The following is a 24,432-nucleotide window of genomic DNA, read 5'->3' on the forward strand; positions in this document are numbered from 1 at the left end:
AATCCAGTGGAGCCATGAGGATGGTAGCGATGGAGGTGGTAAGGAGTCAGATTCTGGACATCTGTATTTTGAAAGTAGCACTTAAGTGGATTTCCTGAGTGCATGTGGGATAAGAGAAAGAGAAGCTGAAGATGTCTTGAACTTTTTTAAAATTATTCTTTATCTCCTAGACTGTCAGCTCCTCTGGCAGAGGCCGTGTCTTTTTTGCTCACCCTGTACACTTAGACCTAATATAGGGCTTAGCACTGTCAAAAGATGCAATTACTGGCTTTTATTTGAAGTTCATGAATTGGGTAACACCTTGAGGGTTCTGATGAGCTGAGCAGCGGAGATTGGCTTTATAGACAGAAAAGGGCCAGAGAATCAGAAACAGAACAAAAAGGAGATTGGTCGTTTGTTGCTTTCCTTGTAAAGGTTAAAGCAGAGGGGACATCTTTATCATACTAAAACTGGCCTGTTTGGGGATTTGGCTATTATCTCTCTCTCCTGATTTCTCAGAAAGTCAGATAAAGATCTTAGTTTCTATTTGGTGGCATGGAACTTCAGCATGAGTAACTCCATTTTGGTTTGCTCTGTTGGGCCTAGTGCAGGAGCCCAGTCCAAGCCAATAGCCTCCTGTAAGTTTGATTTAATTGTACACAGTAAATGTTCAAGAATATTTATTAAATAAAAGTATATGTCTTCAAATCCGCTATTTCTTTTTTTGCAGTTTCTGCCTTTGCTTTTATGTATTTATTTTTCTTGCATGTACTTTCAGTGAATGCCTTTGCTTTTCTTCTTAGAAAGGTCTACTTGGCCAGGGATGGTCTGGTTCATGCCTATAATCCCAGCACTTTGGGAGGCCAAGGTGGGAAGATTGCTTGAGGCCAGGGGTTCAAGGCTGCAATGTGCTATGATAGTGCTACTGTACTCCAGCCTAGGCAAGTGAGACTCTGTCTTCCAAAAAACAGAACTAGCTTTTATTTTCCTTTTTTTTTTTCTTTTTTGAGATGGAGTTTCACTCCTGTTGCCCAGGCTGGAGTGCAATGGCATGATGTTGGCTCACTGCATCCTCCACCTCCCGGGTTCAAGTGATTCTTCTGCCTCAGGCCTTCTGAGTAGTTGCCACCACACCTGGCTAATTTTTGTATTTTTAGTAGAGACAGAGTTTCGCCATGTTGGCCAGGGTGGTCTTGAACTCCTGACCTCAGGTAATCCACCTGCCTCAGCTTCCCAAAGTGCTGGGATTACAGGCGTGAACCACCACACCAGGCCTATTTTCAGTGTTTCAAACCCTATGGATTTACCTTGATATGAAGTTGGGATTATCCTGGTTGTCTCTGTACTATTATACAATTTATTGAAAAACATTCTTTTTTTCCACAGATGCAAATCACTGCCTTATATGCTAAAATACCTGGATTTATTTCTGAACTTTCAGTTTGAGCTATTGGTCCAAACTAATGTGATTCTGTCTAAAATACTGTACTTTTTTGGTTTTTTATATTTGTCAGAATTTTATTTTCAGAATTTTCATGGTGAATGTCGCCCACATAATCTTTGATTTGATCCTTTGAACAATTTAGTGAAAATAAGAAAAAAGTTGTTTAGCATTTTGATGGGCATTGACTAGGGAGAATGTTCACTTAGTCTTCCTATTGAAAAATATGGCATGTCTTTCCATTTATTGAAATTTGTTTTGGCCAGACGTGGTGGCTCACCTCTGTAATCCTGACATTTTGGGAGGCCGAGGCAGGCGGATCAGTTGAGGTCAGCAGTTCAAGACCAGCCTGGCCAACATGTTGAAACCCTGTCTCTGCTAAAAATACAAAAATTAGCCAGGCGAGGTGGCACACGCCTGTAATTCCAGCTACTTGGGAGGCTGAGGCACGAGAATCGCTTGAACCCAGGAACCTGGGAGGCAGAGGTTGCAGTGAGCCAAGATCATGCCATTGCACTCCAGCCTGGGTGACGGAGTGAGACTGTCTTAAAAAAAAAAAAAATTCGGGCGCAGTAGCTCACGCCTGTAATCCCAACACTTTGGGAGGCCGAGGCGGGCAGATCACGAAGTCAGGTGATCGAGACCATCCTGGCCAATATGGTGAAACCCTGTCTCTACTAAAAATACAAAAAATTAGCGGGGCGTGGTGGCGCAGGGCTGTAGTCCCAGCTACTCCGGAGGCTGAGGCAGGAGAATCGCTTGAACCTGGGAGGTGGAGGTTGCAGTGAGCCGAGATTGTGCCAGTGCACTCTAGCCTGGGCAACAGAGCAAGACTTCGTCTGGGGAAAAAAAAATTATTTTTATTTTCTCCACAGTTATTTATCTTGGATTTTTTTTGCTAAAAAAATTCATTCCTTTCCTTCCTTCCTTTCCTTCTTTCCTCCTTTCTTCGAGACAAGGTCTCATTTCATGGCCCAGACTGAAGTGCAGTGGCTATTCACAGGCATGATCATAGCTCACTGCAGCCTTGAATTTTTGGGCTCAAGTGATCTTTCTGCCTCAGCTTCCTGAGTAACTGGGGCTACAGGCTTGTGCCACTATGCTCAGCTTTTTTTTTCTAAGTACATAATTTTATATGTGCTTACCACTAATTTAAGCTCAAATTCACATCCAGTTGTGTAATCCCTTTACTATACATTGAAACACTAGGTATTTTGTCAGTTTCATTCCCCTCCTGTCCAAATACCACATTTTTGGGGTGATCTAGACCACTTTAGATCTAGCTTTGAGAACCTCTTCTCCAAGATAGTGAGAAGGCCTGTGTCAGGCATTACCCCGTTATGTCACACATGGACCCTCTCAGTGTAGCTGCTCAGCCCCGAGAGCATGTCCATGTCTGTCAGGGAGCTCTGCAGGCTGTCCTCCCTTGTCCCCTGCAGCTGTTACTGGCTTGGTGTTCTACCACCTTCGTTCCCTGTTCTTATGGATCACTGGAAACCACAAAAGAGCATTTATTTTCCTGGAGGTGAGAAGAGCTCGGTGTTTAAAAATGTAGCAGCTTTTCTTCTCATCACCCAGGAATGGTTTGCATACTTCTAAAAGGTAGTAAGTCAACTAAGGTTTACAAAATAAGGTTACTTTCTTATGTCACTGGTAAGTTCTCAATTCATTTAATGACCCATTCCTACTGAATTTAATACCATCTTAGAAATGTCTGTTAGAACCTGATCGGCTTCAGTTCAGCCGGTTGCTCTCCAGGCTGGCTGAACCATCACTGTCTTGGGGTTCCTCTTCCCTTCTTTTTTTTTTGTTGAGATGGAGTCTTGCTCTGTTGCCCAGGCTGGAGTGCAGTGGTGCGATCTCAGCTCACTGCAACTTCCGCCTCCCAGGTTCAAGTGATTCTCCTGCCTCAGCCTCCTGAGTAGCTGGGACTACAGGCGCGCACCACCACGCCCAGCTAATTTTTGTATTTTTAGTAGAGACGGGGTCTCACCATGTTGATCAGGATGGTCTCGATCTCTTCACCTTGTGATCCACCTACCTCAGTCTCCCAAAGTGCTGAGATTACAGGCGTGAGCCACTGCGCCTGGCCCCCTCTTCCCTTCTTATGGGGAATCTCCTGTATGTCAGATTTCATAACTGCTGCTTTCTTGATTTATTTCCTTGTTTTGGTGTAACATATATACTCCAGTATTATCCAGAAGTGTGCATTGGAGGAAATTATTTTGAGACCTTACATGTTTGAAAAATGTCTTTAGCTTACAAAGTAGTTGTCTAGTTTGATTGGGTATATAACTCTAGGTTATAAATCTAGTTTGGAGATACTTTACCCTGAGAATTTTGAAGGCACTACTCCATCATCCTTGCTTTTAGATTTACTGTTGAAAGATCTAAAGCCGTTTTAATTTCTGATTCCAGAATCTTTGTATGTCTCTCCTCAGCCTGTCCTGCCCCTTTGGGAGCTTTGGGAGTTTTTCTTTACTGTTGTCTTCTGAAATTTTATTTGTTCTTTATTCCTTCCTGCATCTCTCAGGATTCTATATGGGATTACTTTCCCTTTGCCTGAAGAACTGCTTGTAATATGTCCTTTAGTGTGGACTCTGCTGGTGACAAATTCTTTTAATTTTTATCTAAAAATGTTTTCCATCCTGCCTTTAACTTAAAATTCTGGGTTTGGCAGTTACTTTCTTTTCACCCTTTGAGAAATATTATCTGGCTTACATTCTTCGCTTTTTTTTTTTTTTTTTGATGGAATCTCACTTGGTTACCCCAGTTGGAGTACAGTGGCACGATCACAATTCACTGCAGCCTCAAACTCCTGGGCTCAAGCAATCCTCCCACCTCAGTCTCCGAAGTAGCTGGGACTGCAGGGATGCACCATCACACCTGGCTAATGTTTTCATTTTTTCATAGAGTCAGGGTCTCACTGTGTTGCCAAGGCTGGTCTCGAACTCTTGGGCTCAAGTGATTCTCCTACCTCAGCGTCCCAAAGTGCTGGTATGAGGCACTGTGCCCAGCCTATTTTATTTTTATTTTTGTAGAGATGCAGTTTGACTGTGTTGCCAAGGCTGACCTCGAAATCCTGGCCTCAAGTTATCCTCCCTTCTACCTCGGCCCCCTAAAGTGCTAGGATTACAGGTGTAAGCTATTGCACCTGGCCCGTGGTTTCTCAACATTGTTCCTGTTGACAAATCAATCACCAATAATACTGTTATCTTTTTAATTTTTTTTTATTTTTGTCTTTGGCTTTCAAAGTTTTACTGTAATGCATCTAGTTGTGATTTCTGTTAAAAGAAAAAAATATTCGTGGCACTTGTTAAAGAATGATAAGGCAGACTTTATTCAGAACCAGTGCAATGGGCACAAGGACCCCTGCAATGGGGATTTACAGTATGGGAGAGAGATTGGGCTCAACTCAGAATACAGCAAGGAAAAGTGGGAATTTATAGTCTAGGAGAAGGATCGGGGTCAGTGGATGAAAAATTGCTGATAGGAACCATTTGGGGTCGGGGTTTCACCAAATTTTTACAGTTGGGTTGCTGGTCTAATGGGCTTCCAACCATAAGCTCTCAGGAATGGCCTGAATTGGTATGAAGCCTCATCTGGCTTCTTCTAAAGAGTACTCTTCTTTATGTTGAGCAGAAAAGACAGTCCAGAACAAATAAAAATGCCTTATATGTATAGACAACAGTAAAAGCAAAGCAAGCAAATGAAAAACAGAACTGACTGGGTGCAGTGACTCATGCCAGTAATCCCAGCATTTTGGAGGGCTGAGGAGGGTGGATTGGTTGAGCCCAAGAGTTCGAAACCAGCCTGGGCAACATGGCAAAATCCTGTCTCTACAAAAAATACAAAAATTAGCTGGGCATGGCGGCACGCATCTGTCATCCCAGCTACTCGGAAGGCTGAGATGGGAGAATCACCTGAGCTGGAATGTCAAGGCTGCAGTGAGTGTGAGCCATAATCGCACCACTGCACCCCAACCTGGCCAATGGAGTGAGACCCTATTTAAAAAAAAAAAAGCTAATGGCAAAAATATTTTCAAATGATATACTTTCAAAACAAAAAGGCTAATGACCTCACACAAAGATCTAGGTCTGATTATATGCTGGAGGCTGTACTTCTAAACCAAAAGGTCTATTTATGTAAGGAAGTAAGGCTAATTGGCTTACATAAAGACCTAAGGCTAATGACAAAGGCCTGTTTGGTTATAAATATTGGGATTCAGCAACTAGAGCTTAATGAAACTAGTCACACCTCAGATGGTTGTTGGGATTGACTCACTTGACAGCAGATCTGAAGAACAAAGAGTTAAGCACAAGGGCCCAGTGAGTGGATTGTTGGTCTGAGAATCTCTGGAATGTTGCCTGGGAAGTTTTCAAAATTATCTTGGTTGGACCTCCAGAATTGTCAGAGGATAGTGAGACCTCTGTTCTATCGGAAATAAAAAGAAAGCTGAATTTCTTGCTTACTGCAGTTAGAGACTATTGGTCTTCTATAGAATATTTGAGAAGAGTATAGTTCAGGCAGGCGAGACTCTTGTGGATTGATTTGCCCTCACAGGTATGCGTATTGGATTAAGTCATCCGTGATTGGCTGGCTTATAGAAACAAGGGGATTACATTGATTAGTTTGCTTGCAAAAGTGTGTTTGCTGAAATAAATTGATGTAGATTGATTCAACAGGCTTAAAACCCATTCTTATGGCTACTTGTTACTATGGTGACAGAGTAATCCATCTTTTCCAGTTTGTGGGAATTTTATTTTATTCTCAGGAGTATATGAATATTTGTTTTCATTTAGTTTTATTGTTTAGTTTCTTAGATATTAATCTTAAATTCATAAAGAATTTTCTAAAATTGGCTAGCAAGCTAACCTGTTTTTTTAATGATCTTTTTTCTTTTTTATTTTTTGAGATGGAATTTCGCTCTTGTTGCCCAGGCTGGAGTGCAATGGCGTGATCTCGGCTCACTGCAACCTCTGCCTCCTGGGTTCAAGCGATTCTCCTGCCTCAGCCTCCCGAGTAGCTGGGATTACAGGCATGTGCCACCACACCCGGCTAACTTTGTATTTTCAGTAGAGACAGGGTTTCTCCATGTTGGTCAGACTGGTCTTGAACTCATGACGTCAGGTGATCCACCCGCCTCGGCTTCCCAAAGTGCTGGGATTGCAGGCGTGAGCCACTGCACCCGGTCAATGATCTTTTTTCTTACAAATTTGAAATACCACCTTATTCTACACTCAGTATTAATCTGTTTGAGTCTATTTCCGGATCTTTTATTCTGTTCCATTAATTTCTTTTTTCAGATGTGTAAAGGTACAATTGACATCCATAAAAAACCCACACACGTTTAAAGTATACAGTTTGATGAGTTTTCATATATGTATATATATTTGATATATTTCACCTGTGAAATGTTACAGTGAAGAAAATAGACATGGCCATTGCCCCAAAATGTACTCAAGTCTCTCTGAAGCCTCTTCCCACTTCTGTTCCTCCTCTGCACGCCATGGGCAGCAAATGCTGGTCAGCTTTCTGTCACTAGAGATTATTCTGCATTTTCTAGAATTTTATATAAATGGAATCACTATGTTCTTGTTCTTTTTTATTGTATTTATTTTATTTTTTATTTTTATTTTTATTTTTTGAGACAGAATCTCTCCCTGTCACCCAGGCTGGAGTGCAATGGTGCGATCTCAGCTCACTGCAACCTCCACCTCCCGGGTTCAGGCGATTCTCCCGTGTAGCTGGGATTACAGGTGCCTGCCACCACGCCCAGCTATATAAAAACATTTTTTTAATAGAGGTGGGGCCTCACTATGTTGCCCAGGCCGGTCTCGAACTCCTGGGCCCAAGCAGTTCTCCTACCTCGCCTCAGCTTCCCAAAGCGCTGGGATTATAGGCATAAGTGGGGCGAGGAAGAAGACCCACCCAACAGCCCACCCACCCACCTGCCTGCCTGCTATTGTTTTTCGGTTGGCTTCTTTCACTCAGCGTTGTTTTGAAATCATTCACGTTGTTGTATGTTGCAAATGTTCATTCCTTTTAATTGCTGGGTAGTGTTCCATCTTGTGGCTCTACCACAATTTATTCACCCATTGTTTCCAGATTCTTTCCAGCTTTTGGCTGTTACAAATAAGTTGCTATAAATATTAGTGTACAAGTCTTTGTGTGGACATATACTTTCATTTCTTTGGGTTAGTAGATACCTGGGAGCGGAATGGCAAGTCATATGGTAGGTGTGTGTTTAATTTTATAGGAAAGTCTTTCCCAAAGTGTCTGTACTGTTTTACATTCCCACTAGCAGTGCCTGAGAATTCAGGTTGTTCCACATTCTCACCAATACTTGGTTTAGTCAGTCTTAATTTTAGAAATTTTCACCAGTGTACAGTGGTATCCAATTGTGGTTTTGATTTACACTTTCCTAGTGAATAATGATGTAGAGCATCTTTTCCTGTGTGTACTTCCCATTCGTTTGTCTGCTTTGGTGAAGTATCCGTTCGTATCTTTTGCCTGTTTTTAAATATTTGGGTTGTTGTTTTTACTGAGTTGTGCAGTAATTCATTACATATAAGAAGTACAAATCCTTTATCAGGTGAATGATATGCACGTATCACATGATTTACGCATATTTTCTTCCATTTTGTAGCTTGTCTTTGCATTTTTCTTAAAGGTGACTTTTTTTTGAGACAGAGTCTTGCTCTGTTGGCTGGAGTGCAGGGGTGCAATCACAGCTCACTGCAGCCTTGGCCTCTAGGGCTCAAGCAATCCTCCCACCTCACCCTCCTGAGTAGCTGTGACTACAGGCATGCACCACCATGCCCAGCTAATTAAAAAAATTTTTTTTTGTAGAGATAGAGTTTCACCACATTGCCCAGGCTGTTCTTGAACACTTGGGCTCAAGTGATCCTCCTAAAGTGCTGGGATTACAGGTGTGAGCCATCACACCCGGCCAGTGGTCCCTTTTGTTTGTTTTTTATTCCTTTTTATCTATTTTATTTTTTTGAGACAGGGTATCGCTCTTTCACCCAGGATGGAGTGCAGTGGCACCATCTCAGCTCACTGCAGCCTCTGCCCTCCGGGCCGATTCTCATGCCTTGGCCTCCTGAGTATCTGGGACTACAGGCATGCGCCACCACACCTGGCTGTTTTGTACTTTTAGTAGAGATGGGGTTTCATCATGTTGCCCAGGCTTGTCTCGAAATCCTGAGCTCAAGTGATCCACCCACCTCAGCCTCCCAAAGTGCTGGGATTACAGGCATGAGCCACCATGCCCAGCCCAGTGGTCCCTTTTAAGGAGTAGACATTTTTAATTCTGATGAAGTCGAATTTATACTTTTTCTTTCATAGGTTTTGGTTTTGGTGTCATATCCAAGAAATCATTGCCTAACTCGAGGTCACAAAGATTTTCTGTTTTTTTTTTAGGTTTATGGTTTTAACTCATATTTAGATCTGCGATCCATTTTGAGTTAACTTTTACAGGTGATGTCAGGTAATGGTCTGAGTGCCTTTTGTTACATGTTTAATTATCACAGCACTATTTCTTGAAAAGATTGTCCTTCTCTGCTGATTTACCTTGACACCTTTGTCAGTTATTATTTGATCATAAATGTGTAGGTTCTGTGTTTCATTCTCATGTAATTTAAGGCACAAATGTCCCTCTGAGCACTGCATTAGCTACAGCTCCTGATTTTTTTATTGTCTGATTTTTCATTTTCCTTCAGTTCAAGATATTTTCTCATTTCACTTGTGCTTTCTTCTTTGATCTGTGGGTTATTTAGAGTGTATTATAATTTTCAAATATTTGGAGATTTCTTATTTTTCTTTCTGTTTAATATATTTTGGCACGTCTGGATCGTTTATTTTTCTGATTTTTTTTTTTTTTTTTGAGACAGGGTCTTGCTCTGTCGCCAGGCTAGAGTGCAGTGGCACGATCTTGGCTCACTGCAATCACTGCCTCCCGGGTTCAAGTGATTCTCCTGTCTCAGCCTTCTGAGTAGCTGGGACTACAGGCGTGCACCCCCACGCCCAGCTAATTTTTGTATTTTTAGTAGAGACGGGTTTCATCATGTTGTCCAGGATGGTCTCGATCTCTTGACATTCTGATCCGCCCACCTCGGCCTCCCAAAGTGCTGGGATTACAGGTGTGAGCCACTGCACCCAGCCTATTTTTCTGATTTCTTTTTTTAAATTAACCTATCCATATTGAGACTAAAGACTCTGTTATTTCTGTGGCGTTCAGCTGCTGATGTCTTTGCTCAGTTTTTCCTTATTATCATATTTTGACCTGGCTTCCTAGTGATCACCCCCTTGTCTGTAGAGCGTAGTCATTCGGATAATGATTTGGAGAGGAGTTATACTCAAACCTCGTGACCCCATAAGGCTTCCATCTCTACTAATGGATTTGTGTGTAGATTGAATAATGCATTCAAAATTACAGGTACTTCTCCCATGTTTTTTGGGTTTTAACTTTCAGCTGAGATTTCTTGGCTCTCTTCTAAGCATAGATGGTTTCCCAGTCAGCCAAGGATGTGTGGCCTTCTATGGCTTTCTGATTGCCAGTATTTAGCCCTTAAATTTCTGGTTGATGCACTGCTCACCCCAACTTAGACGACAAATCTAGGCTAACAGAACTTTGCTTTTCTCCTTTGCCACTTGTAGTTGGCTTGCCATGGGTTCCTATCCCTACCCCTAGATTAAGTTTTCTCTATCTCAAAAGATGGCACACTTTTTGGTTCCATTTCTATAGCAGTCTCAAAATGACAAAGCTAGAGAATAGACTGGTAGTTACCAGATCTAGGGAAGGAGGGGGAGTGTGAATAAAAAGGGCAGCAGGAAATAGTCCCTTGGTGGTGACATGCAACAGTTTGGTATCTGATTGTGGTAACCTATAAATGAGAGAAAACTGTATACACATACAAACACACCAGCATATGTAAATAACAATGAAAATGGAGTAAGATCTGTAGTCTAGTTAATGATACTATAGCAATGGCAGTTTTGTACATGAGACTCTATGTCCAGATTTTGCAACTTTCTGTGATTTGATGAGTATTTCAAAGTACGAAATTTTAAACAATTAATTTTAATTAATTTAGGGACAGGGCCTTACTTTGTCACCCAGGATGGAGTGCAGTGATGCTGTCATAGCTCACTGTAGCCTCAAACTCCTGGGTTCAAGCCATCTTCCCATCTCACTCAGTCTCTGGAGTATCTGGGACTACAAGGTATGCCACTACACCTGGCTAATTTTTTTAATTTTTTTAGAGATGGGGTCTTGCCATGTTGCCCAGGCTGATCTCAATATCCTGAGCTCAAGCAATCCTCCCACCTTAGCCTCTCAAATAGCTGAGACTACAACTGTGAGCCATCATCCCTGGTAGGCCTATATTCTCTATTTCCTGCAGTTCAGGCCCTCTTAAGCTTTTTCCTTTTTTTCCCCCCCACCAAGGAAATAAGGTATCACTATGTTGCCCAGGCTGGTCTCCAACTTCTGGGTTCAAGCAGTCCTCCTGCCTCTGCCTCCTAAAATGCTGGGATTACAAGCGTGAGCCACTGCATCTGGCCAAGAGTCCCATCTTTTAACAGAACTGGAGCCTTCTGGTGCTATATAGCTGTGATTAGATTCCCAATTACTTGATCCCCTATCCCTTTCATACTGTTCTGGATATACACTGTGATCCAAAAGTCTTTTGTCTCTTTCCAAAGGCATGCCATTTATCAGCAGAATAAAGAACACTTCCAGGATGAGTGTACTAAGCTTCTGGTTGGCAATATTGTTATCACCCGATATAACAATCGTACCTATCGTATTGATGATGTGGATTGGAATAAGACTCCGAAGGATAGCTTCACGATGTCTGATGGGAAAGAGATCACATTCTTGGAATACTACAGGTAGCGAGAAGAGACTGGGTTTGGGCCTCAGGGTGGGGGTTGGATGTAGTCCACGTTCTCCAGCAGATACTGAGTTCTGCAATAGCATACCACTTGACACTTTGAAAATAATTGAATTGGTAATGTGTCTAAGACTGAATGAGCTTGTTTGTGGGATTTGACCTGAGTATGCTACCATTATGGCTTCAATTATTTTAGTAATTTGGAAGTTACTATATAAATTAATCTCAGGGCTTTGAATTGTATTTCTTTTTCTGATTTTATTAGAAGTCTGGAGAGATTAAATTCAAGTCATTAATCATTTGACTGTCATTTCATGTTTCTATTGCCTGAGCCCTTTAACCTCATGTTTTGAACAAAGTCTTTCTTGAACGTTTAGCCTTATTTCTCCTATATTTAATTGCAACATAATTTGAGCCTGCTTTTTCTGGTTATAAATATATTATGATCGGTTTCCAGTGGCTCCTTGACAAGAGTATTATGCAAATTATGTACCTCAGTCCTGGTTAAGAGACTCAGACTGTGGTGCTCTAAGAGTATTGATGCTGCTTCTGAAATTTTTTCCTGCCTGTACTCTGTTCTAGCAAAAATTACGGGATCACAATTAAGGAAGAGGACCAGCCACTGCTGATTCACAGGCCCAGTGAGAGACAGAATAATCATGGGATGGTGAGTAGGGCTGTCAGGCTTACAATTACAGCTTAAGTTCTTCATCTTGTCAGCTGCTTTTAGCCGTCCTCATGGCTTTGTGGGAGCTATGGAGTAGCGATCCTAGTGTGGTTGCAGAAAGCTGTGCAAGTGTTTGTCTGTCTCATCCAGTCAGAGGCACCACTCATACTGGTAAGATCTGCTTTGGAAGTCCCCACGAGGCGGAGCTAAATATCCACATAAGCTATTAGGTTAAAGAGTTAAGGAGAATTTCCAGTGAAGGAAGATTAAAACTCTGAATCCATGAGGAAAGGTGTAGACATTTATTTATTTATTTATTTATTTATTTATTTAGTTAATTAGTTAGTTAGTTAGTTAGTTGACGGAGTCTGGCTCTGTCACCCAGGCTGGAGTGCAGCGGCACAATCTCGGCTCACTGCAAGCTCCGCCTCCTGGGTCACGTCATTCTCCTGCCTCAGCCTCCTGAGTAGCTGGGACTACAGGAGCCTGCCACCACGCCCGGCTAATTTTTTGTATTTTTAATAGAGATGGGGTTTCACCATGTTAGCCAGGATGGTCTCGATCTCCTGACCTTGTGATTTGCCCGCCTCGGCCTCCTAAAGTGCTGGGATTACAGGCGTGAGCCACTGCGCCTGGCCTAGACATTTATTTTAACAGGGCCAGAGGCTTAAGGAAGGTGCTTTGTTACCTGACTCCTCTGTCTTAAATGTGAAGACTGAAGACCAGTAGGTTATGGTGAGACTGAGGCACACTGCTTAACGATGGGATGCATTGTCTTACCATTGTCTTGAGGCCCAAGAGGGACAGATTTTTTTTTTCTAGTTTTTACTCTCGTTTGACCGTTTCAATATTTTTCCTTTGACCTAATACAACAGGCTGTATGTATAGTGACTGAGGGAGAAAGGATAAAATACTTCTAGTATTTCACTGCTCTCTCCTCCAGGATTTTGTACTCCTTAGTGTGCAAGGTATATCACTGCGGGAGCAGCCCTGGCCATGGCATGTCCTGTATGGTCGGGAACATGAGCCTCTTGTACTGCCTTATTTTCCCTCTTCGTTCTCTCTTCAAAGCTGCTAAAAGGAGAAATCCTGCTGCTGCCCGAGCTTTCTTTTATGACCGGAATCCCAGAGAAGATGAAGAAGGACTTCAGAGCCATGAAGGTTGGAGTCCTGTGTTTTCAGCCAGAAATGCCCACTTTGTGAGGCAGCCTTTTGGTTAACAGTTTGAGTTAGAACCGAGTCACGTTCCAACTCTGATGTTGGCTTGCATTGTAACCTGGGCCTGTCCATTCTTCCAGGCTCCAGTTTTCTCCTCTGTAAAACATGATCCTTGTCCCTTCCCACACACGATGTGAAAAAGCATATCAGAACTTCCTTTTGAAGGTCATTAGAACAGTAGAGGGACTGCATTATAAAATAAGAAGCAAACAACTCTGTCTTCATCCTCACCATTCAGGTGGATAATTGTAAACTGGTCATATGACCATGGGTGAGGTTCTTTGAGAGCACTGAGTTATTGTAACATTTCTAAAGCCTTCAGTTTATTTGAAGGCATGGAGAAGATAATGAGGCAAAAAGCAAATAAGTCGGGAGATGAGGATAGAAGTTTATCTTGTGGGGCCCTGAGTGTCCTGGGGGTGTTGGGCTCAGCTCCTGTGGGCAGGGCTGAGTAGCAGAGATGGGTACAGCACCTAGCACCTAGGTGACATGAGTCCAGACCCCGAGAGCCGGCCCGCCACACTCTGTCTGGGGCTGTCCGTGCTTGAACTCCTCTCTGCTGCCTCACTTTCCAGTCCTTGTCTGTCTTAGACCCATATGCCACATACAGTTTTTATGTGGCATCATAAAGAGCTTGAAGTGAAGCTCCAAATTCCTGTGAGAGATTTCTTTTATGTTTACCTTCCAGTTCTTCTACTTTCACCTACCTTGTAGGTCAGGGCCTTTTCCTTACAACTCCCAGTTACCTGATGACTTTATGATCACCGAGCTGTATCTATATACCCCTGTAGACTTACTGACCCTAATGACTACCTCAGAGGGAATAACAGCTGTGCAATTCATTCATCTCAGAAGAATAAAGAACTCACTTATGTGATTCAGAATCTTCCTGCCTACCTGTTAGATTTTACTTAACAGTATTTAGCAAGCACCTATAAATGAGTCAAAACACCATGACAAGTTCTGGGCAAAAAAGTGACTTATGGTAACGTCAAATGCCTAGTATACTATGGCATATAGTGTTAGACTGAATATGGTTTTCTATTTTGTTTGGCTGGATGCCTCGCATGTGGCATTTTTTCCACATTTTTTCCCAAATTTTATTTCTTTTTTAATATTTGTTTTATTATACAGATGGGGTCTAGCTATGTTGCCCAGGCTGGTCTCAAATTCCTGGGCTCAAGTGATCTGCCTGTCTTGGCCTCCCAGAGTGCTGGGATTACAGGCATGAGCCACTGTGCCAGGCCCCACATTTTAAGTAGGTGTAATCAAGCCCCTTTTTTCCTGTTTCATAGGCTCTTATAGGAATTTTAAAGTCAAAACATGCTTTGAGAAAGAAATAAGATCCATACATCATGAAAGAGAAAGAGTCAATGACATTTAAAATTCTTTTATTATTCAATTTTTTTTTTTTTTTTTTTTGGAGACAATATCTTGCTCTGTTGCCCAGGCTGGAGCGCAGTGGCACAATCATGGCTCACTGCAGCCTCAATCCCTTGGGCTCAAGTGATCCTTCTGCCTCAGCCTCCTGAGTAGCTAGGAGTACAGGGCACGCACCACCTTACCTGGCTAATTTTTTAAAGTTTTTTATAGAGACAGAGTCTTGCCCATGTTGCCCATGTTGGTCTCAAACACCTGGGCTCAAGCAATCCACCCACCTCATCCTCCCAATCAATTTTTAACCTTATATCACATTCACATTCTTAAGACATATATTTAATAAGTCCTTGAAGGTATTTGAAAATTTCTGCTGATTTCAATGGGAAAGAGAAACATTTTAGACCTACTGGGGTTTATTTAACTTCATACTGGTGAAGTTATCTTTATAAGTTATCTTTATGTTAATTCTGTTTAGGATTTGGCCCAGCAAATCAATCTGAGCCCCAAGCAACACCATAGTGCTTTGGAATGCTTGCTGCAGAGAATTGCAAAGAACGAGGCAGCCACCAATGAACTGATGCGTTGGGGGCTTCGTCTGCAAAAGGATGTACATAAGGTAAACCAGAAAATGTGATGGTGTATGCACATGTACAGACACACGTGTGCAATAGTTATGTGACTTTCCTTTTGTTGTCAGTATATTTTGAATGTCCATGTCATTTAATATTTTTCTAAGTTTTTTTTTTTTTTTTTTGAGATAGAGTCTTACTGGGATTACAGGTGTGAACCTTTGTGCCTGGTCATATTTTTCTAAGTATTTCTAATGGCTGCCTGATACTTTTTATTAACGGTTTTCTATCCTTTTACATTCAAATTGAATTTAGTATTTTTCTATTATAAATAGTGATGCAGGGCAGGCGTGGTGGCTCACGCCTATAATCCCAGCACTTTGGGAGGCTGAGGCAGGTGGATCACCTTAGGTCAGGAGTTCGAGAAGAGCCTGGCCAACATGGTAAAACCCCATCTCTACTAAAAATACAAAAATTAGCTGGGTGTGGAGGCACGAGCCTGTAATACCAGCTACTTGGGAGGCTGAGGTAGGAGAATCACTTGAACCCGGGAGGTGGAGGTTGCAGTGAGCCAAGATGGGGCCACTGCACTCTAGCCTGGGAGACAGAGGGAGAATCCATCTCAAAAAAAATTAACTAATTTAAAAAAATAACGATGCAGTGTACATCCTTATAACTGAATCTTCGTATGTGTTATTTTTTTTTGAAACGGATTCCAAGTGATTCTCCTGTCTCAGCCTCCCGAGTAGCTGGATTTACAGGCGCACACCACCATGCCTGGCTAATTTTTGTATTTTTAGTAGAGACAGAGTTTCACCATGTTGCCATGGCTCGTCTCTCGAGCTCCTGACCTCAAGTGATCCGCCTACCTCAGCCTCCCAAAGTGTTAGGATTACAGGTGTGAGCCACCATGCTAGCCCTTGTTTATTTTCTTTTTTCTGTTTTTTTAAGACAGGGTTTCATTCTTGTTGGCCAGGCTGGAGTGTAATGGCGCAGTCTTGGCTCACTGCAACCTCCACCTCCCAGGTTCAAGTGATTCTCCTGCCTCAGCTTCCCAAGTAGCTGGGATTACAAGCACATGCCACCACTCCGGCTAATTTTTGTATTTTTAGTAGAGACGGGGTTTCACCATCTTGGCCAGGCTGGTCTTGAACTCCTGACCTCGTGATCCACCTGCCTCGGCCTCCCAAAGTGCTGTGATTACAGGCATTGGCCACCGCACCCGGCCCCCTTGTTTATTTTCTTTTTTTTTTTGAGACGGAGTCTTGCTCTGTTACCCAGGCTGGAGTGCAGTGGCACAATCTTGGCTCACTGCAAGTTCCGCCTCCCAGGATCATGCCATTCTCCTGCCTCAGCCTCCCGAGTAGCTGGGACTACAAGCACCCGCCACCACGCCCGGCTAATTTTTTATATTTTTAGTAGAGGCGGGGTTTCACCATATTAGCCAGGATGGTCTCGATCTGCTGAGCTTGTGCTCCACCCGCCTTGGCCTCCCAAAGTGCTGGGATTACAGGCGTGAGCCACCGCACCCGGCCTCCCCTTGTTTATTTTCTTAAGTCCAATTTGTGAAGGTAAAATAATTTAGGGACATTTATGTTTTTAATACTTTTATTTATTTATTAAAAAAAATTTTTTTGAGACAGTCTTGCCCTGTCACCCAGGCTGGAGTGCAGTGGCGTGATCTCAACTCACTGCAACCTCCTCCCGGATTCAAGTAAATCTCCTGCCTCAGCCTCCCAAGTAGCTGTGGACTACAGGCATGTGCCACCACACCCAGCTAATTTTTGTATTTTTAGTAGAGACAGGGTTTCACCATGTTGGCCAGGCTGATGTCAAACTCCTGACCTCAAGTAATCTGCCCTCCTCGGTCTCCCTAAGTGCTGGGATTACACGCGTGAGCCATGGTGCCCGGCCCCTTTAAAATATTTTTTAAAGATTGTTTTCCTTTATTCAGTGGTTCTAAATAGACAATGTTTTCAAATCCCTTTCTTAGGATACCATGTGGAAGCTTCAATAATGAAAGACTAGTACCTATAATAATTTTACCCATATAAATGTAGGTTTTTATTGACAGGGACTTTCACTGCTAGAAGCTTTATTATTCTGCTAGTCTCAAAAGTTCTAACAGGGACAAGTGTCTATGGTGGAGCTGAGCAGGCCTCATAGAGCAGTAGCAATGTTTTTCTAAATAGTGTTTGAAAAGACTCATGTCATAGATGGTTTATTTTCTGTTTAGATTGAAGGACGTGTTCTACCAATGGAAAGAATTAACTTAAAAAATACTTCGTTTATCACATCTCAGGAACTAAACTGGGTTAAGGAAGTAACCAGAGACCCGTCCATCTTGACTGTAAGTGATTTTTGAAGTGATAGAGGACCAGTATTCCCCAAAGTGTGGAAATTAGGAAGCAGGAATGATCTAGAGTCCTCTTTTTTGAGGGAAAGTACCAATTGAATCCCCATTCTGAATTACCTACTAACCAGGGATCCTTCAAACAGAGCAGTTGATGAGTTGTTAGAGGTAAGCCCTTTGCCTGACCATAGACTTAGGAAAAGGAAATAAATTGCTATGGTAATTCACATAGTGCCAACCTGTTACCCACTCTCCCTTCTTTCTTTCTCTTTTCCCGCTCTTTTTCCCTGGGAGTCTCTAGAGGGTATTTGTATCCGTGAAAAAAGTTAAATTAGATTAAAACAGTACCTCACCTAGGGAACTAATAATACACTAGCTATTTGTATCAAAGTACAAAATGGTGTATAATTACTTCTCAGTGTTTTTGACCAACATGGACTTCATGGCCAGATATATAAAAACAGATATATAAAATGCATGTTTTTAAATGTTTTATTGAAATATAAATGAAAAGCACACTTACAAAGGTATAACTTGTTGAGTTTTCTTTTTTAATTAAATAGACCTGTGTAATCCACACCAAGGGTTAAGACGCAGAACTTTACCAGCACTCCAGAAGCCCCCTCCATTCTCCCAGTTACTGCCTATCCCTTACCCCTCACACACCCAGTATAACCACTGTCCTGACTTCTCACAGCACAGATTGGTTTTACCAGTTTCTGTACTTTATGTATACATGGAATCATAGATTATATATTCTTCTGTGTCTGGCTTCTTTTCTTAAATTTGTGTTGGTGAGTTTCATCCTGTTGTTAGGTGTGGTTGTTGCTCTTCCATTCTCATTACTGTATAACATTCCATTTTGAGACTATACCACAGTTTTCTTATCATGTACGTTCATGTTAATACAGGAGTTAGATAAGACAGGATTCAAGCAATGAGAGTGAAAAGTAATTTATTCTCTAGAATGAAATCTTAAGTATGAATTTGGGATATTTAAATTGTGAGAAATACTAAAAGTAGCTTGTGGTTGTTCCTAGATCCCCATGCATTTCTGGGCACTTTTTTACCCAAAGAGAGCAATGGATCAGGCTCGAGAACTGGTCAACATGTTGGAGAAGATATCTGGCCCTATTGGCATGCGTATGAGCCCACCGGCCTGGGTTGAACTAAAGGATGACCGAATAGAGACCTATGTCAGAACCATTCAATCCACGTTAGGAGCTGAGGTAAAAATGTAATTCAGATAAATTTATAGGATATCCATTTTAAATTACTTAAATAATTTTAATTTTTCATGGTTATCAGTCTGCTGTTGATGATGCTCCAGAACTTGTCTTACCCATGTGCGCATGAAATACTGATTGAAAAGTGTTCTTTATGCCCTTTGGTTAATTTTGTTTCTCTCACTCTATGTTGGCACCCTCACTTACTCTAGTCTTCTTTTTCTCATGTAGCTGGCTGAGAGAATAGCTGACTTTACTGTGGTTCATTATCTATAGAATATGTTGTGCTCAGAAAGCAGCAGCTTGGGTTAGGTGCCATCTTGCACGATTCATTACTGAGCTGCCTCAGTCTGGCCTGGTTCAAGATTAAAATTACTCTGGTGATGAACTTGGCAGATGGCCCATTGATTGGGTCCTGATGGACTGATCAGGAACACTAGAGCTGGCCAGGTCATAGCACTCACAACTTAGTTATTCAGGCTTTTCAGTTCTTATCTGTTTGTAAATAAAATAGAACAAGAGGAACAGGGAGAGAAAAAAGCAAGGGGAAGGCTTTTGGAAGTAATTAGCCCTTGAATTGAAGATTCTGGTAAATTGTTCTGGTGAGTTCAGTCCTAGAATTCAATCATCTTGGCATCATAGAGTTCTTTTTTTAAATTTTTTTTTAAGAAATTAGGTCAGCTGGGCACACAGTGGCTCATGCCTGGAATTCCAGCACGTTGGGATGCTGAGGTGGGCGGGTTGCTTGAGCCTAGGAGTTTGAGACCAGCCTGGGCAACATGGCAAAACCCTGTCTCTACAAAAAATCTAAAAATTAGCTGGGTGTGGTGGCATGCACCTATAGTACCAGCTACTCAGGAGGCTGAGGTGGGAGAATCACCTGAGTCTGGGGAGGTTGAGGCTGCAGTGAGGTATGATCATGCCACTTTACTCCAACTTGGGCAACAGAGTGAGACCTTTTCTCCAAAAAAAAAAAAAAATTAGAGAGATAGGATTTTACTCTGTCACCCATGCTGGAGTACACTGGTGCGATCTTAGCTCATTGTTGCCTCATACTCCTGGGCTCAAGCAATCCTCCCGCCTCAGCCTTCCAAGTAGCTGGAACTACAGGCGTGGGCCATCACACCTGGCTAATTAAAAGAAAAAAAAAATTACAGAGACAGGGTTTCACTATGTTGCCCAGGCTGGTCTCGAACTTCTGGCCCCAAATGATTCTGCCTCCTCAACCTCCCAAAGCAGTGAGATTACAAACGTGAGTCACCATGCCCAGCAGCATTCTGTTTTTGATCCGGCACTCTTGGTGTATCATTCACAACAGCACACTGGTGTTCTTTCTTTGGTGTGTTTCTCTCTCTCTTTTTGTAGACACAAGGTCTTGGCTCTGTTGCTCAGGCTAAAGTACAGTGGCATGATCATAGCTGACTGTAACCTCAAACTTGAGGGCTCAAGGGATCCTCCTGCCTCAGCCTTCTGAGTAGCTGCAGCTGTACACGTGCATCACCACTCCTGGCTAATTTTTAAATTTTTTGTAGAGTTGGGGTCTCCTTCTGTTGCCCAGGCTGATCTCAAACTCCCAACCTCAATCAGTCCTTCCACCTCCACCTCCCAAAGTGCTGGGATTACAGGTGTGAGCCACTGCACCCAGCCTGTGCATTCTCTTTGTAATTCCATCCTGATCTACCATGCCTGTCATACTCTACCATGGCCTCCCTCAGACCTGATTGTAGATAAGTTCTGCTCTGCTTTCAAAAGAATAACCCAGCCCAGTACATCAGCTCCCCCATTTCACAACTTCTTATGTTCCCTTTTGAGAGGGTACAACTGACAGTTTTCATGTGGCGTGGATGTGAATTTCATTCATATCGCTAACCAACTTATAGCGGCCTTGCTCTCTCTCTGTTCGTCTTTAAGGCATTCCATTATCATCTCTATGAGGAATCACAAACTCATATGTCTCCAGGAGCCTGATAAGGAGTATAAATGAGTGAAGTGGGCCAGGAGGGGAGTGAAATGAACTAAAGAGGGTAACTCCTGTGACTGGAGATACAAACCCAGGATTGCCAAAATGATTCTTAATGTGCTTGTTTGTTGATAAAGGCCAAAAACCTGGAATTGCAAATGTGTGTATCTTCCTATGTTTAAATGTTAATTTAAACAAACAAAAACTTTTAAGTCATTGTAGGGCCTGAGAAAAACGCACCTGTTTGCCATGTCCAGTCCATAGGCTCCCAGTGCGCAGCTCTGTTCTCATGCCCTTGGAAATGCTTTGGTGTCATTGCTGAATGTGTCCTCTGAACAGTCTTAACATTACACCAATCTCAATTTGGAGCGGGGTACCACTGATTTACCATTTGTAGCAGTTTCTGGTGTAAAGGGTTGGCAACCTTCTTTCACTTGAATGCTGCTTTTCTTTATTCAGCCTTTGAAAGGTCCTCTTTTTTCAATATTGGATCCCTTCAGCAGTGAGGAATAGATGATACCGACATGTGCTGTGCTGCGGGCAATATCATTTTGTCTCTTCACCAGAGAGTTAGGAGTGGCTGCTTATGGATTTGGCAATAGCTTCATTCCAGTTTGCATTTAGTTCTGAATGCTTTCTTGTAGTATTGCATTCCCCGTTTCCTTGGTTAAAGTTCTGTGGTATGAGTGTAATAAGTTGTTTAGTAAACCAAAGAGAGTAGTAAAAAACGTTATACTGAATTGGAAGCAGCAAGTAATGTAAACCTTGCCTGCATTCAAACCTGGTCGTTTTCCAGCCATCTGAGTCTCCTAATAGATAACTCTTTTGGTAATCAGGGCCAGCTCTGGGTAATTAATAGTAACATATTACCTAACTATACAGAACAGCCCTGAGCCAAAGAATGCTAATTCAGCTCCAAGGACCTTGTTCTGGTTGGAATGTCCACCCTCTTTATTTCAGTTCCCTGTCTTCCTTAAAGGTCCTATGGCTTTGCATACTCAGAATACTGCAAACTAGAGTCCTGTAAAAGTCCCCAGAGAGCTCCACAGCCTGACTTGTATATACCTTATCTCCTTAAGGGAAAGATACAGATGGTTGTTTGCATCATCATGGGCACACGTGATGATCTCTATGGGGCCATCAAGAAGCTGTGCTGTGTGCAGTCCCCAGTGCCCTCCCAGGTGAGTGGGTGTTGGGGCAGGAGGCACAGATGGCACCTCTCGCCTCCCCTGAGGCTTGAAAAGAGGGATATGTGTGTTCACAAAGACTAAAGTAGATGTTAGAAGCCAGTATGTGCAGAGCCTTCTGGTGAAAGGTTCTCCTGATTAGAGCAACCTGGCAAAGAGTAGATTGCTCTTCATAAGCTGCCCTCGTGCTTCCAAATGAACAATTTCGCTTGTTCCGAGGTTGAGTCACCAGGTGGTTTCATATGACTGAGTTCTGAGAGTGAATATAGGCTTCATTCTGAAAGGGGAAAGCTATTTTTCCCATGGGAGTTAAAAAAGCATTCCACTCTGTGTGAGATCCTTTTGAAAGTTTTCATTTGTTGGTTTTATTTTGTTTTGGGTTTGTGTTTTGTGTGTGGGTGTGTGTCGCGCGCGTTGTATTTTGCCCATGTGCATGCATGCCTAGAAACCCTAGAATTAGAATTATTAATGCGAAATGTGTTATCTTCTAACTTGAGTTTCTTAAACAAATGTAGTGTTTACTTCAGAGTTCAGATTTTCTGAGAGGTTGATAGTGACCTGCTTCTCCTGACACCTTTTGGTCTCTTCATTATAGGTTGTCAATGTTCGAACCATTGGTCAGCCCACCAGGCTTCGGAGTGTGGCCCAGAAGATTTTACTTCAGATTAACTGTAAATTGGGTGGTGAGCTCTGGGGAGTGGATATTCCTCTGGTGAGTGATGCCGAGATGGTTCAGTTTGCCTCTCCAGAGAATCCTCCAAGCTGTTTTCCTGTTTTTCCTTATTCGTTATACTTCTTCTCAACACTTACTCAATAGTCTAAATGGCTCCCTGCCTCTTCAGCCCATTATCTAAGAATGGGTTTTATGTTTGTTTTTTGTTTTTTGTGTTTTTGAGACGGATTCTTGTTCTTGTCGCCCAGGCTGGAGTGCAATGGCACGATCTCGGCTCACTGCAACCTCCGCCTCCCAGGTTCAAGCAATTCTCCTACCTCAGCCTCCTGAGTAGCTGGGATTACAGGCGCCCGCCACCATACACCCAGCTAATTTTTGTATTTTTAGTACAGATGGGATTTCACCATGTTGGCCAGGCTGGTCTCAAACTCCTGACCTGGTGATCTGCCCACCTCAGCCTTCCAAAATGCTGGGATTACAGGTGTGAGCCACCATGCCCAGCCTGGTTTTTATGTTTTTAAATGGCGAAAAAAATAAAACTAAGATGATTATTCCATGACACATGAAAATTATATGAAGTGAGTTTTCAGTGTCTTTAAATAAAATTTCACTGGAATACAGCCATACTCCTTTTCATACTGTCCATGACTACTTTTGTGTTAAGCAGACAGAATTAAATAAAGGTCAAGAATGCTTTTTCTGAAATACTTGGGACCAGAAGCATTTTGTATTTTAGATTTCTGGGGGTTTGGGGACATTTGCTTGCATCCCAAATTCAAAAATCTACAATCTGAAACACTCCAAAATCTGAAACTCTTTGAGTGTCATGTCGGTGCTCAAAAGCTTTTCAGATTTGGGAATGCTCAACCTGTGGTTTCTTACAGAAATCATAAGTCTCACAAAGTCTAAGTTATTCACCCTTTAGTCCTTTGCTGATCCCTGATCTAGATCTTAACTGTGCTTATTGTGTTTAAAAAATGTCAAGTTGGTTGCTATCTTTTTTTTTCTTTCCCAGAACTTACTTTCACATATAAACAGTAAGGGGAGGTTGCTTTGGGATTCATACAGTAATTAAAAATGGAGCAATGCATTGCTCAGGTCTGGGGTTTGGTTTTTGTTTTTGTTTTCTAAACTAGAAACAGTTAATGGTGATCGGGATGGATGTTTACCATGACCCCAGTAGAGGCATGCGCTCCGTGGTTGGCTTCGTGGCAAGCATCAATCTGTAAGTACTGCTCACAGTCCCATCTTGTTTGATTATTTCATTTTAGTGCCTAATCTTATTATAAATCCAGCAAATCTTTTTAGCATTATGTATTACAGTATAAAGATTTCTAAACATTTTCTTCCTCTATCTTCATGTAAAAATTTTTTTTTTTTTTTTTTTTTTTTTTGGAAATGGAGTCTCCCTCTGTCACCCACGCTGGAGTGCAGCGGTGTTATCTCAGCTCACTGCAACCTCCATCTTCTGGGTTCCAGTGATTCTCCTGCCTCAGCCTCCCCAGTAGCTGGGATTACAGGTGCGCACCACCATGCCAGGCTAATTTTTGTATTTTTAGTAGAGACAGCGTTTCACCATATTGGCCAGGCTGGTCTTGAACTCCTAACCTCAGGTGATCCGCCCACCTCAGCCTCCCAAAGTGCTGGGATTACAGGCATGAGCCATCATGCCCGGCTATGAAATTTGTTTATGCAACTTTTTTTTTTTTTTGAGACTGGGATTTACTCTGCACTGGAGTGCAGTGGCGTGATCACAGCTCACTGCAACCTCAACTTCCCTGGGTTTTGGTGATCCTCCCACCTCAGCCTCCCGAGTAGCTGGGACCACAAGCATGCGCCGCCATACCCAGCTAATTTTTGTAGAGACAAGGTTTCACCAT

At 42.4% G+C, this 24,432-nt stretch overlaps 1 protein-coding gene across 5 annotated transcripts in view; it reads left to right on the forward strand.

Annotated features, from left to right (window-relative positions):
- The window catches only part of PIWIL2 (piwi like RNA-mediated gene silencing 2), an 87,370-nt gene that overhangs the window by 30,299 nt on the left and 32,639 nt on the right, over positions 1 to 24,432 (forward strand). For 4 of the 5 annotated variants that reach the window (XM_058433438.1, XM_032143552.2, XM_032143555.2 and 1 more), the window contains 9 exons: positions 11,129 to 11,317; positions 11,902 to 11,986; positions 13,058 to 13,147; positions 15,060 to 15,200; positions 17,390 to 17,503; positions 18,547 to 18,735; positions 21,772 to 21,873; positions 22,475 to 22,591; positions 23,689 to 23,777. In XM_058433438.1, coding sequence (XP_058289421.1) covers positions 11,129 to 11,317; positions 11,902 to 11,986; positions 13,058 to 13,147; positions 15,060 to 15,200; positions 17,390 to 17,503; positions 18,547 to 18,735; positions 21,772 to 21,873; positions 22,475 to 22,591; positions 23,689 to 23,777 — 1,116 coding nt within the window. The remainder of the gene's footprint in view (positions 1 to 11,128; positions 11,318 to 11,901; positions 11,987 to 13,057; positions 13,148 to 15,059; positions 15,201 to 17,389; positions 17,504 to 18,546; positions 18,736 to 21,771; positions 21,874 to 22,474; positions 22,592 to 23,688; positions 23,778 to 24,432) is intronic. The other variant, XM_032143554.2, reaches the window with a different exon arrangement.

The sequence above is a fragment of the Hylobates moloch genome, unplaced genomic scaffold (assembly GCF_009828535.3).
Source record: "Hylobates moloch isolate HMO894 unplaced genomic scaffold, HMol_V3 SCAFFOLD_22, whole genome shotgun sequence".
Taxonomy (NCBI): Eukaryota; Metazoa; Chordata; class Mammalia; order Primates; family Hylobatidae; genus Hylobates; species Hylobates moloch.